At 38.0% G+C, this 13,269-nt stretch overlaps 1 protein-coding gene across 15 annotated transcripts in view; it reads right to left on the bottom strand.

The window, feature by feature from the left end:
* OSBPL1A (oxysterol binding protein like 1A) overlaps positions 1-13,269 on the bottom strand; it is a 208,648-nt gene that overhangs the window by 13,616 nt on the left and 181,763 nt on the right. For all 15 annotated transcript variants that reach the window (XM_029219688.1, XM_029219679.1, XM_029219714.1 and 12 more), the window contains 3 exons: positions 5,271-5,405; positions 4,182-4,279; positions 2,806-2,988 (listed from right to left, as the gene is read on the bottom strand). In XM_029219688.1, coding sequence (XP_029075521.1) covers positions 2,806-2,988; positions 4,182-4,279; positions 5,271-5,405 — 416 coding nt within the window. The remainder of the gene's footprint in view (positions 1-2,805; positions 2,989-4,181; positions 4,280-5,270; positions 5,406-13,269) is intronic.

The raw sequence follows: 13,269 nt of genomic DNA, 5'->3' as shown, positions 1-13,269 counted from the left end.
TTCATTTTTGTTTAAGCTGTGAGATGTAAGTTGAGGTTCATTTTTTTAACATACGTACTTCCAACTGTTCCCACACCATTTGTGGAGAGGACTATCCTTCTTCACTGAATTGGGTTTTTACCTTTGTCAAAAATCAATTGACCATGTTTCTGTGGGTCAGTTTTTGGACTCTATTCTCTGTTCCCTTGATGTATGTGTCTATCCTTTTGTCAATACAACATTGTCTTAATTACAGCAGCTTTACTGTTAAGTCTTAAAATTAGGAAGTGGGAGTCCATCAATTCTGTTCTTCCTTTTCAAAACTGTTTTGGCTGTAGTGTTTCATTTGCCCTTCCATATAAATTTTAGGATCAACTTCTCTTTATGTATCAAAAATCATCCTGGGACTTTTACATTTAGATTGTGTTAATATAGATTGCTTATAGATCAATTATGGGAAAACTAACATCTGAATTATATTAAGGATTCCAAGTGTGGTGAGACAGTAAGACTCCCCATTACTCATAGCCTTTGATAACTGTCATCAGTGTCTTATAGTTTTCAGCATGTGGATCGTGAACATATTTTATTGTCTTCATCCTGCTATCGAGCCGATCCCAGTTATTACTTTTGTTACTGTATTTTTTCAGTACTAAAATTTCCAGAAATACTTTCAATTCTTTGCTCCAATGTCTTTCTATTCATTTTAAGAGTTCATCTCTATGTCATGAAGCGTAGTTATAATGGCTGCTTTAAAGTCTTTGATACAGATTTCAATATCTGAGTCACCTTGGGATTAGAGTCTGTTTATTGTTTTTTCTTTCTTTTCTCTTTTTCTCTCACACAAGGAGATCATAGAGTACTAGACTTTCTCTGACTTATTTCGCTTAGCATAATGTCCTTGAGGTCCATCCATGTTGTTGCAAGTGGCAAAATTTCATTCTTTTTTATGGCTGAGTAATATTTGTGTGTGTGTGTGTGTGCCACAATTTCTTTGTCCATTCATCCAACGATGGACACTTGAGTTGTTTCCATATCTTGGCTGTTGTATGGAATATGTATAATATGTATAATAATGCTGCAATGACATGGGGGTGCAGATATCTTTTTGAGTTAGTGTTTTTGTTTTCTTTGGGTAAATACTCAAAAGTGGAGTTGCCGGATCATAGTAGCTCCACTTTGAATTTTTTGAGGAACCTCCAAACTGTTTTCCATAGCGGCTGCACCAATTTACATCCACCAACAGTGCACAAGGGTTCCCTTTCCTCCACATCCTCACCAACATTTATTTCTAGTCTTTTTGATACTAGCCTTTCTCACAGGTGGGAGGTGATACCTCATTGTGGTTTGATTTGCATTTCCTTGATGGTTAATGATGTAGAGCATCTTTTCATTTACCTGTTGACTATCTGTATGTCTTCTTTGAAAAATGTCTATTCAGATCTTCTGCCTACTTTTTAATTGGATTTTTTTTCTTGCTATTGAGTGGTATGCATTCTTCATATATTTTGGATGTTAGCCCATTATCAGATACATGATTTGTAAATATTTTCTCCTATTCAGTAGGCTGCCTTTTCATTTTGTTGATGGTTTCCTTTACTGTGCAGAAGCTTTTTAGTATGATGTAGTTCCACTTGTTTATATTTGCTTTTGTTCTTTTTGGTGTCAGAGTCAAAAAATCATTGCCAAGACCTATGTTAAGGAGCCTACCGGCTATGTTTTCTTCTAGGAGTTTTATAGTTTTCAGTCATATGTTCAAGTTTGTAATCCACTTTGAGTTAATTTTTGTGTATGGTATAAGAAAGGGGTCCAGTTTCATTCTTTTGTATGTGCCTGTCCAATTTTCCCAAAACCATTTATTGAAGAGACTGTCCTTCTTCTGTTGTATATTCTTGCCTCCTCTGTCATAAATTAACTGACCCTATTTGCATAGACTTATTTCTGGGCTCTCTATTCTGTTCCATTGATCTATGTGTCTGTTTTTATGCCAATACCATATATTTTAATTACTATAGCTTTGTAATATAGTTTGAAATCAGGGAGCATGATGCCTCCAGCTTTGTTCTTCTTTCTCAAGACTGCTTTGGCTATCTGGGGTCTTCTGTGATTCCATAAAAATTGCAGGATTGTCTATTTGTGTGAAAAACGTCATTGGAATTTTGATAGAGATTGCACTGAATCTGTACGTTGCTTTGGATAGTATGGACATTTTAACAGTATTAATTTTTTCAATCCATGAGCACAGAATTAATTCCATTTACAACTGCATCAAAAAGAATAAAATACCTAGAAATAAATTTAAACAAGGAGGTGAAAGACCTGTATATTGAAAACAACAAGACAGTAATGAAAGAAACTGAAGATGACACAAATAAATGGAAAGGTATTTCATGGCAATCTTTTTTCTATTGCAAAAGAAGAGAACTTTCAACTTAACCTTATGTCTAAGATGTACCAATGTGATTGTTATTTCAATATTTCTCAAAGTGAATTCACTTTAAAAGATGGTTAACCAAAATATTATAATATATAGAAAGCTTGTCTCATAAGAACTGTCATGCAGTGATTAACTCCGTTTTATCTTAAAACAGATCCAAACAAACACCACAGTCAAACATCAAGTTAAACTTTTTACACATACCTAGGCTGATTAACAATGGCTATTGCCATGTTTCTCAAATTCTTTTACATGATGGTAGAAAATTTACACTTCATAAAAGCAGTTTCTTTGTCTCTACCTTTTGAACAAGGCCAAGACTGTGTGCAAGTGTATATACTAATGAGTAGGTACACATGAAAAGAGGTAAAGGCGTGATTCTGACTCACTCAAGGAGCTCCAACGTGATGGTTCCTTTGGGTTCTGCTTCTACGCTCTTCCCCCAGAACTTCAGTTTGGGATAGATTGAGCCATGAAAGATGAAATCATTGTTTAATCCTTCAGCATGAAATGCACTAATGGGTGGGTGATGGCTGACCTGCTCAGAGATGAGTCTGAAACCAAGGTCATCTCTTAAGATTTAAAAAACAAACAAAAAAAGGTAGTGTTATATAATAAACTGTTATCACAGAATGTATACATTACTGTCATTTCAGTGAAAAAGCAATGTTAAAGTATTAAGGAAATAGATTTGACAAAGTAAACAATCCTTTGTTATCATCCTGATGGAAGGACAACACACGAGCAATTGCACATATGAAACCCAAACAACTAAAACCAATGTTATTATAAACCTAGCTACTTAAACACATTAAAATAAAGAACACCCACATGAATTTGGGTGATTTTCATGAATTGACAATATTAGCCATGTAAATTTAAAACTTATCATTCCATTTATATTAAGATTGAAGAATCTAATGTATCTCCTTTACAAACATCTAAGGAATAAATGAGATCAAAACTTGTGGAGGGAAGAGAAAGATTCAGAAAAACTAAAGCCAAATGAATTCCCTGTGTGTAAAGAAGCAAGCTACAGCAGGAAATGCAACTCTAGATACATTCATTGCCTATATGCCAACAGTGTAAGTTTATGCTAATATATTTTATATGGTTATTAAAAAAACCCAGGGACTTCCCTGGTGGCGCAGTGGTTAAGAATCCACCTGCCAATGCAGAGGACACGGGTTCGAGCCCTGGTCCGGGAAGATCCCACATGCCATGGAGCAAGTAAGCCTGTACGCCACAACTACTGAGCCTGTGCTCTAGAGCCCGCGAGCCACAACTACTGAAGCCTGTGCGCCTAGAGCCCGTGCTCTGCAACAAAGACAAGCCACCCCAATGAGAAGCCTGCGCACCACAACGAAGAGTAGCCCCTCCTCGTCCCAACTAGAGAAAGCCTGTGCTCAGCAACGTCCTCGTTGCTGAGCAACGTCCAATGCAGCCAAAAATAAATAAATAAATTTTTTAAAAAACCCAAAAAAACCCCAATCATGCCTTATGGTCTACATAAGGAGAAAGGATGATAACTAATCCCACAAGATCAGGAATACTGAAATCCTTGTAATGGTTCATTTTATGTATGTTTTCATATTTTTGACATAATTTCTAAAATAATAAATATCATAGAAACAAACAAAATTGTTAACTTTCTTCAGTCATACAAAATGTTGGTAAATGCTCAAAAAATATACATTTTCATTTGAAGAGCTATGTAAATCATGGAAATTCAACTATCCACCTGGAATAGTGTGAAAGATCTTACCGAACTAATTCATAAGTCTCTCCCAGAAGTGGGTTGAAAGGCTTTCCAGTGCGTTCCCACTGAGAAGCAACAGCAGATACAGCAAATGCAGCTACACACTGCGGGACAGAGCATTAGGAGAAGTTAAAAATAGCCTTGCTGCCTCCTCATTCTTCCAGGAACTGAAATTCTGCTGAAAACAGTAATTTACAAAATGATTTTGAGGAGTTTAATTACTTTGTATTTTTAACACGGCTTAATAAGCAAACTAATAAGCAAACGCGGATATTCAGAATGGAAATTACTCTGAGACTCTTCCTACAGATCATCCCAACTGTGCTACAAACTCTCTCAAGGACTTCTAAAAAACTCTCAAATCCTAAATTACTCTTAATTCCTTTAAAATTTCTAAAAAGTACATCACTTTTAGGATGGGGCGAAAAAACTAAACAAATTGGTATCAAGTCCAATGAGGTTGGGAAAAGCTGATTTATATAAATGAAAAGACAGAATGACTCCATTTAGAATGCTATTACTTTGTTGGAAGGAAAAGAATGTATCTACTATACTCTCCCTGTGTCTAGTCAATCCATACACATCACATGAATGCCTTCTCTTCAGAGGAAAACAAAAAAGTGCAATTCCTTGTTGTCCTTTGTTTTAACCTATAGTAGTATGTGTATATTTATATACACACATAAGCATAAATACACATATTTATCTGTGTATGTATATATCTATTCCTTCTTGGAAACACTGAGAAAGTCTGAAAGAAAGGTTGAATATTTTTACCCTAACACAATGCTACTTTCTAAAACAAAGACTCAGAAACAGCTCACCAACATCCACGTTTGGTTTTGGACCACGTTCTGCTTCTCTTGCAATTCTCGTTGGTCTTTCCACTATGGTGGCACTCTGACTAGCGGGTGGCGGGGAAGGAACACAGACGACTCTCCAAACATGCTGACTATGTAATGATAACGTTTGCTAACCTCACACTGGACTTAACATGAATTCTGTGTATATATGTTTGGGGCGGGGGGAGGGGAGAAGGTGGCAGAGAAGACTTCCTAAGGCTTAAACCTTTCCCAGTGCTTGCTTGACACATACCTGCATCCTTTCCACAGGATCAGCAAATGAACTGGCCTTGTGGATGAGGTACGTATGCTCCATATATTCAGTGAGTCGCTGGAGGAAGCTCAAAGGCTCGTTAAATATAACTGGCATTGTGATCTTGGAGAGTTCCTATTTAACAAGAAAATGGAAACTGTGATGCCCAACATACACAGCAAGCTTACATGCTGCTGTCTCTACATACCATGTTCCTGGAAAGGAAGTCACAGAAAACAGCAAATTTAATTAGTATCAGTTCAATTTCATAATTTTCCCAGAGCATCTAACAATGTGGAGTATATTGTTCTAGGCCTTGAAGGAAATACAAAGACTACCCAAACATTCTCCTTGGCTTCGAGGAGCTTGCAATCTACTGGTGAGCAATGAGATGATGACTATTAATAAGTCTGCCTCAGATCAGAATTAGGAAATGGCATATAAAGGTCATGGGGACACAAAGACCAAAAATCTTCATAGTGGGATAAGGAGCAACCACATATACCATTTTTGTGGATAATTTTTCAAAGGAATTTCAGACTGTTTTTGTTTGTTTGTTTTTTTTACGCGGTACGCGGGCCTCTCGCTGTTGTGGTCTCTCCCGTTGCGGAGTACAGGCTCCGGACGTGAAGGCTCAGCGGCCATGGCTCACGGGCCCAGCCGCTCCGCGGCATGTGGGATCTTCCCGGACCGGGGCACGAACGCGTGTCCCCTGCATCGGCAGGCGGACTCTCAACCACTGCGCCACCAGGGAAGCCCCAGACTGTTTTTGACTGACAACACTGAGGTTTTCTGAGAACATTGATCCATTACACATTGTGAACTGGGGTACTAGAAGGCTATTGTGTATTTCACAGGATAGGTTTTAAATTCTATCTGCTAGAATGACACAATCACAGGAGACTTCCAAAAATAATTTAATGATTGGGCACGGGTCCTCTGACCTGAATTGCAACCTTTCAACTCTGCTTACCATATTCTGCCAGCAAACAGTCGCACCATGAGATCTTTAACAAATTCACTAGGTAACAAACTTATCTTGGGTTTCTCTGGAATAGTCTGATGATCTTTCCAACCTTCCACCTACTATTATTTACCTTTCCCATGAGAATCACATCTTTCATGAAGCCTGCTGACTAAAGTCATGATCACGTGAACAATCCCAAGGTGCCATCGAGCTTGAATGCCACCTGTCTTGGCTCTGACTTTCCCCCTCTAAACATCCACATTCTTACAGATATGCACAATTAAAAATAAAGTAACCTTCACAAAGCTACTATCGGAATGCATACAAAAAAAGCTCACTCATTAGCATACAATACTGCAGAACGCAGAGAGACATGTAGCAGCTCAATGTAATGAAAAGAAATGGTAGGTTTATTGCTGCCTCACTGGGAAGACAAAGGAGAACGGGAATGTATAAGGAGATGAAGAAAAGAAGGCTTTACTATATACACCCTGAGATCTCAGTAAGTGCAAAAATTCACTGCTGGGGCCAAGTCCAGAAAGCTGGGACTGCCAAGGCTTTGCTTAATTGAGATATCTTAGACTCTCTTCTACTTAATAGTATCTTCTTGAGTTTTTTCTTAAAAAAACCCCACAAAAACTAATAGAAGAATATGTAATTCTCAGTCATGGAAGTAAAGACATGAAAATGCTCCTCCCCTCAGAGGCAAAGCACTTTCAACAGTTTGGGATACAATGCTGGGTGTTTACACACACGTGTGTGTACACACATACATCTTATCGGAATTTTTTAATGCATGGGATCTGCTCTATGTATTGGCTCATCACTTGCCTTTTTATGCTGTTCCTGTGTTCGGAGGTCTTACATACACGTACATTACAACACCGAGTCCATCAAGTTCTTTGTAATCGCTGCACTGCACAGTGGTAAGATGTCAGAATCAGACTGAGTTCCACTGCAGACTTTCTCATTTACTGGATGTGTGACTCTGGCCAAGTTGAACTCTGCCAGTTTCCTTATCAATAACATGGCACTAATATAAGTGTATATAACATAATCTACTACAAAGCATTGTTATAAGACTAATATTTGCAAAACACTTAGACCAGTTCTGGGCACATTAATAAATGCTATATGTATTTGTTAATTTTTTTTTTAAAGTCTATCTATAGATATACCATAAACTATTTAATCTTATCCTTTAGAACATGAACAAATATGGTTTTAAAGTAAATTTCTGTAAGTGGGATTTCTGGGTCAAAGGTGTGTACTCACTGGAAATTTTTACAGTTACTACCAAGCTGAATACCTTCGACCCTTTATCAATTTGTACGCCTACCAATGCTTCTGGGAAGTCAGATTTTCTTTTAATGTCAAAGGGAGGGGCACTACTTCCAATCTGTTCATTCAATCATGGTCATTTTCTTTACACAACTATTTAATGCAAGAATAGTCAAATGTTGTAATGGTGCTGGGTAGTTCATGTATAACTCTAGAATGAAGATTAAAAGACATAAGTATTAAAAGTAACTATAACTATGATAATTTGTTAATGGATACACAATGTAAAAAGATGTAAATTGTGACACTGAAAACATAAAATGGCAGGGAGTGTACAAATGTAGAGCTTTTGTATGTGTTTGAAGTTAATTTGTAATCAGCTTAAACAGACTGTTATAACTATGATGTTTTACATAAACCTCATGGTAACTACAAAGCAAAAAACCTATAGTAGATACACAAAAGATAAAGAAAAAGGAATTTAGGCATACCAACTACAGAAAATCATCAAATTCACAAAGGAAGACAGGAAGAGGAAAGGAACAAAGGAATTACAAAACAGAAAACAAGGAACAAAAGAGCAATAGTGAAACCACATCTATCAGTAATTACTTTGAATGCAAATGGACTAAATTATCCAACCAAAAGACACAGAGTGGCTGAATGGGTTAAACAAAAGACAGAAAACACCAAGACCCAACTACAAGAAATTCACTGCAGCTCTAAGGACACACACAGATAGAAAGTGAGAGGATAGAAAAAGATATTCCATGCAAATGGAAACAAAAAGAAAGCAGGGGTAGTTATATCAGACAAAACAGATTTTAAGCCAAAGAATGTAACAAGACACAAAGAAGGTCATTACATAATGTAAAGGGGTCAATTCATCAAGATGATATAACAATTATAAATATTTATGCACCCAAAATAGGGACACCTAAAAGCAAATATTAACAGATCTTAAAAGAGAAATAGACAGCAATACAAGAAAAGCAGGGGATTTCAATTCTCTACTTTCAACAAGGGATAGATCATCCAGACAGAAAATCTTAGTAAGGAAACAATGGGTTTAAACAACATGTTAGACCAACAGACCTAAGAGACGTATACAGAACATTCTGTGCAATAAAGGAATACAAAATTCTTCTCAAGTGTATTTGGAACGCTCTCCAGGGTAGGCTATATATTAGGCCACAAGACAATAAATTTAAAAATAGTGAAATCATATCAAGCATCTTTTCTAACCACAATGGTATAAAATTAGAAATAAATTACAAAAAGAAAACTGGGAAATTCACAAATACGCAAAAAGTAAACATGCTACTAAACAACCAATAGGTCAAAGAAGAAATCAAAAAATATCTGAGACAAATGAAAATGGAAATACAACATACAAAACTTACAGGATGCAGCAAAAACAGCTCTAAGAAAGAAGTTCATGGCAATAAACACACTAAGAAACAAGATCTCAAACAGCCTAACTTTACACCTCAAGGAACTAGAAGAAGTCCAAAATTAGTAAAGGAAGGGTAACAAAGATCAGAGTGGAAAGAAATGAAACAGAGACTAAAAAGATAAATGCAACTAAGAGCTGTTTTTTAATAAAAAAAGAGGGCTTCCCTGGTGGCGCAGTGGTTGAGAGTCCACCTGCCAATGCAGGGGACATGGGCTCGTGCCCCGGTCCGGGAAGATCCCACATGCTGCGGAGCAGCTGGGCCCGTGAGCCATGGCCGCTGAGCCTGCGCGTCCAGAGCTTGTGCTCCGCGACGGGAGAGGCCACGACAGTGAGAGGCCCGTGTACCGCAAAAAAAAAAAAAAAGGTAAAATAGACAAATCTTAAACTATACTCAGCAAGAAAAAGAGAGGACTCAAATAAGTGAAATTATAAATGACAGAGAAGATACTACAACTGATGCATAAAGGATCATGAGAATGCTGTGAGCAATTATATGCTAACAAATTGGACCATCTAGAAGAAATGGATAAATTCCTAGAAACATACAACCAACCAAAACCGAATCATGAAGAAATAGAAAATCTGAACTGATCAATTCCTAGTAAGGAGACTGAAGCAGTAATCAAACACCTGCCAACAAACAAAAATCCAAGACCAGATGTCTTTACAAGGTGAATTCTGCCAGACATTTAAAGAAGCATGAATACGGATCCTTCTCAAACTATTCAAAGAAACAGAAGAGGAGGGAACACTTCCAAACACATTTTACAACGTCAGCATTATCCTGACGCCAAAACCAAAGACAAAACCAGACAAAGAGAACAAAATTATAGGCCAATAACCCTGATGAACACAGATGCAAAAGTCAAGAAAATATTAGCAAACTGAACTCAACAATACATTTAAAGGGTCATACACCATGATCAAGTGGGTTTTATTCCAGGTAAGCAGGATGGTTCAATATAAGCCAATCAATAAATGTGATATACGACATTAATAAAATGATGGATAATCTCAATAGATGCAGAAAAAGCATTTGACAAAATTCAACATCTTTTCATGATAATATCTCTCAGCAAAGTGGGTATAGAGGAAGCATACCTCAACATAATAAAGGCCATATATGACAAGCCCACAGCTAACATCATACTCAGTGGTGAAAAGCTGAACACTCCTCCTATAAGATCAGAAATAAGACAAGGATGCCCACTCTCACCACTTTTATTCATCATAGTACTGAAGTTCTAGCCAGCGTAATCAGGCAAGAAAAAGAAATAAAAGGCGTCCAAATCAAGAAGGAAGAAGTAAGATTATCTCTATTTGCAGATGCCATGATATTATATGTAGAAAACCCTAAAGACTCCACCAAAACACAATTAGAACTAATACATGAATTCAGTAAAGGTGCCTGGTACAAAATCAACATACAAACATCAGTTGTGTTTCAATTCACCAACAACGAACTATCAGAAAGAAAAATTAAGAAAACAATCCCATTTCCAATATCATCAAAAAGAATAAAACAGTTAGGAATAAAATTAACCAAGGAGGTGAAAGAGCTATATACTGAAAACTGTAAGACATTAATGAAAGAAACTGCAGAAAACACGAATAAACAGACAGGTATTCTGCACTCATGGATTACAAAAGTTGTTAAAATGTCCAAACTACCCAAAGTGATCTAAAGATTCAATGCAATCCTTATCAAAATTCCAATGGCATTTTTCAGATATAGGAAAAACAATCCTGAAATTTGTATGGAACCACAAAAGACTGTGAATAGCCAATGCAATCTTGAGAAAGAAGAACAAAGCAGGAGGTATCATGCTCCCAGATTTCAAACTGTATTACAAAGATATAGTAATCAAAACAGTACAGAATTGGCATAGAAATAGACAGGCAGATGAATGGAATAGAGAGCCCAGAAATAAATCCATGCATTTATGGTCAATTAATTTTTGCTAAAGGAGCCGAGAATATACAATGGAAACAATCTAAGTGTCTGTCAATGGATGAATGGATCAAGAAAATGTGGGTGTGTGTGCATGCATATGTCTATGTGTGTATATATATACACATGCACACAAATACATACACACACACACACACACACACACACACGATATTACTTGGCCTTACAAAAGAAGGCCATTTGTGACAACATGGTTGAACCTGGAGGGCCTTATGCTAAGTGAAATAAACCAGACAAACACTGCATGGTATGGTATCACACATATGCGAACCTTAAGAAAAAAAAAAAGCTGAACCAATAAAAACACAGTAGAGAGTCATTGCCAGGGGCTTCAGAGTGGGGAAAATAGGGAGAAGTTGGTATCAGGGTATACACTTTCAGTTATAAGATGAATAAGGTCTGAGGATCTACTGTATAACATGGTGACATGACTACAATCGATAACACTGTTTTGTATAAATGAAATTTGCTAAGCGAGTAGAACTTAAATGTTCTCACCAAGAAAGGATACATATGTTAGGTGCTAGATGTGTTAATTAACTTGATGGGGGGAATCCTTTCACAATGTATACATATACCCAATCATCTTGATGTAGACTTTAAATATTTGTCAATTATATCTCAAAAAAAAAATCCACCAAGATTGTCTCTCTAAAGCAACTTGGCTGTACAGAATATGCATACAGAAATAAAACTGTTTCAAAATAGCTTTAAAAAAATTTTTAATTTAGCACCTACTAGGTGCCAGGCACTGTTTTAGACACTGGATTAAAAGTCTCATTACAGCCAATTCTGACCTGGAATGCCCTACTCTCTTCACTTAACTCTTATATCTCCTCCCTGCTAGGATTTCAGGAGAGTTCAAGTCTCTCCTCCTCGACTATTCCAGTACTCATTGATTTCTCGCCTCTTCCAGCTCCTGGAGCACCAGAATCTGTATCGCACAATGTAGCATCTGATCACAGATTATACAGCCTGCTGCTATGTCAGGGGTACTAACCAGCTTATCTTGCTAACTACACAGTAATACAATTCCTGAGGTGAGGGATTATATCTTATACTCCGCCTGCATCCTCATCACCTCAGAGAGAGCAGAGCACATTGCAGGCACCCCTGCCCTATGTGCTCCTGTATGTTTCCACTGCCCCCTGAGTTTACTCCTATTTGGGCATTTATCACAGTGCACTAGACTCTCCTGACTCTTTCACTGGAATACAAACTCCCTGAAGTCAGAACCCTCTTGTTTAATGATGCACATAGTTCACAAAGCAAAATGAGTAAAAAAGTAGGTTACAAAGCAACATGTTCAAAAATATTTTAATTTTGTAAAATACATGTTTTATAGACAAATATTAGAAGGTAGTAGCAGCGCCAAAAAGTTAACAGTGGTTGACTCTAGGAGTTGGTAGTCCAGGTAATCTAACACTTTCAGCCTGGCAAAAGGAAGGGATGGGGAAGCTGACAACCTTGCACCGCAGAAAGTGGACTGCCTTACGACATACACGCTGACGTTATGCTCATCATAAAACAGACAAGAGAAAAGCACGATGGAAAAAGAGAACAACAAAATATACCCAGGTTAGTCCAGTCCTGGGTTCCAGAGACAGTAGAGCGTTGTGGTTAAAGGAATGCCTTCGGAACAGAAGGCACAACGGCGGCTGCCAGGGCTGGGGGGTAGGGAGGTGGGGAGTTGTTGCTTAAGCGGTGCAGTACGTCAGTTCCACGAGATGAAAAGAGTTACATGGGTGGTAACGGCAGCATAATGGGAATGTACAAACGCCACTGAACTGCACGCTTAAAAATGGTTAAAATGGTAAATACTGTGCTCTGTGTTTTACCACAATTGAAAAATAAAAGAATGGGTTCTGAGAGCACACGCCCCTTGCCACCTGATGCTTTCATCGCTATGAGTCCCTCACCTCTCCGCCTAATGGGGGCTTAATTATGTACCTCACAGGGCCTGTCAGGATTAATTAGTTCACACAAAACCCTCAGAACAGTGTCAGGCATACGTTAAGTGAGCAATAAATGTTACCTATGATCATTACTATTAATAGTACATTCAAGATTGCCAAGTCCTCCAAGGCCGTGTAGAGGCAAGGCGGCTTTGAAGGCTGGGATACCTCATCCTGTCGCCTGGGCAGCGAGCTGCAGAGAAGCCACTCAGATGGCAGCGTGGCTTGAGTTCCAACCTTAAAAGGTGAAGAAGTGAGGGAAGGGCACCTGTTCCCCCCGGAGCCCCAGTCAGAAGCCACCGCGTACTCCCCGCTGCTGAGGCTCTCGCTGCTGGCTGACTGTCCCGTCCAATCGCGAAGGTGAGAGG

Source organism: Monodon monoceros, unplaced genomic scaffold (genome assembly GCF_005190385.1).
Source record: "Monodon monoceros isolate NGI ecotype Baffin Bay Population unplaced genomic scaffold, NGI_Narwhal_1 Super_Scaffold_1, whole genome shotgun sequence".
Lineage (NCBI taxonomy): Eukaryota > Metazoa > Chordata > Mammalia > Artiodactyla > Monodontidae > Monodon > Monodon monoceros.
Note: the sequence above shows the minus strand (reverse complement) of the source record. Positions and strands in the feature narration are given on the sequence as shown.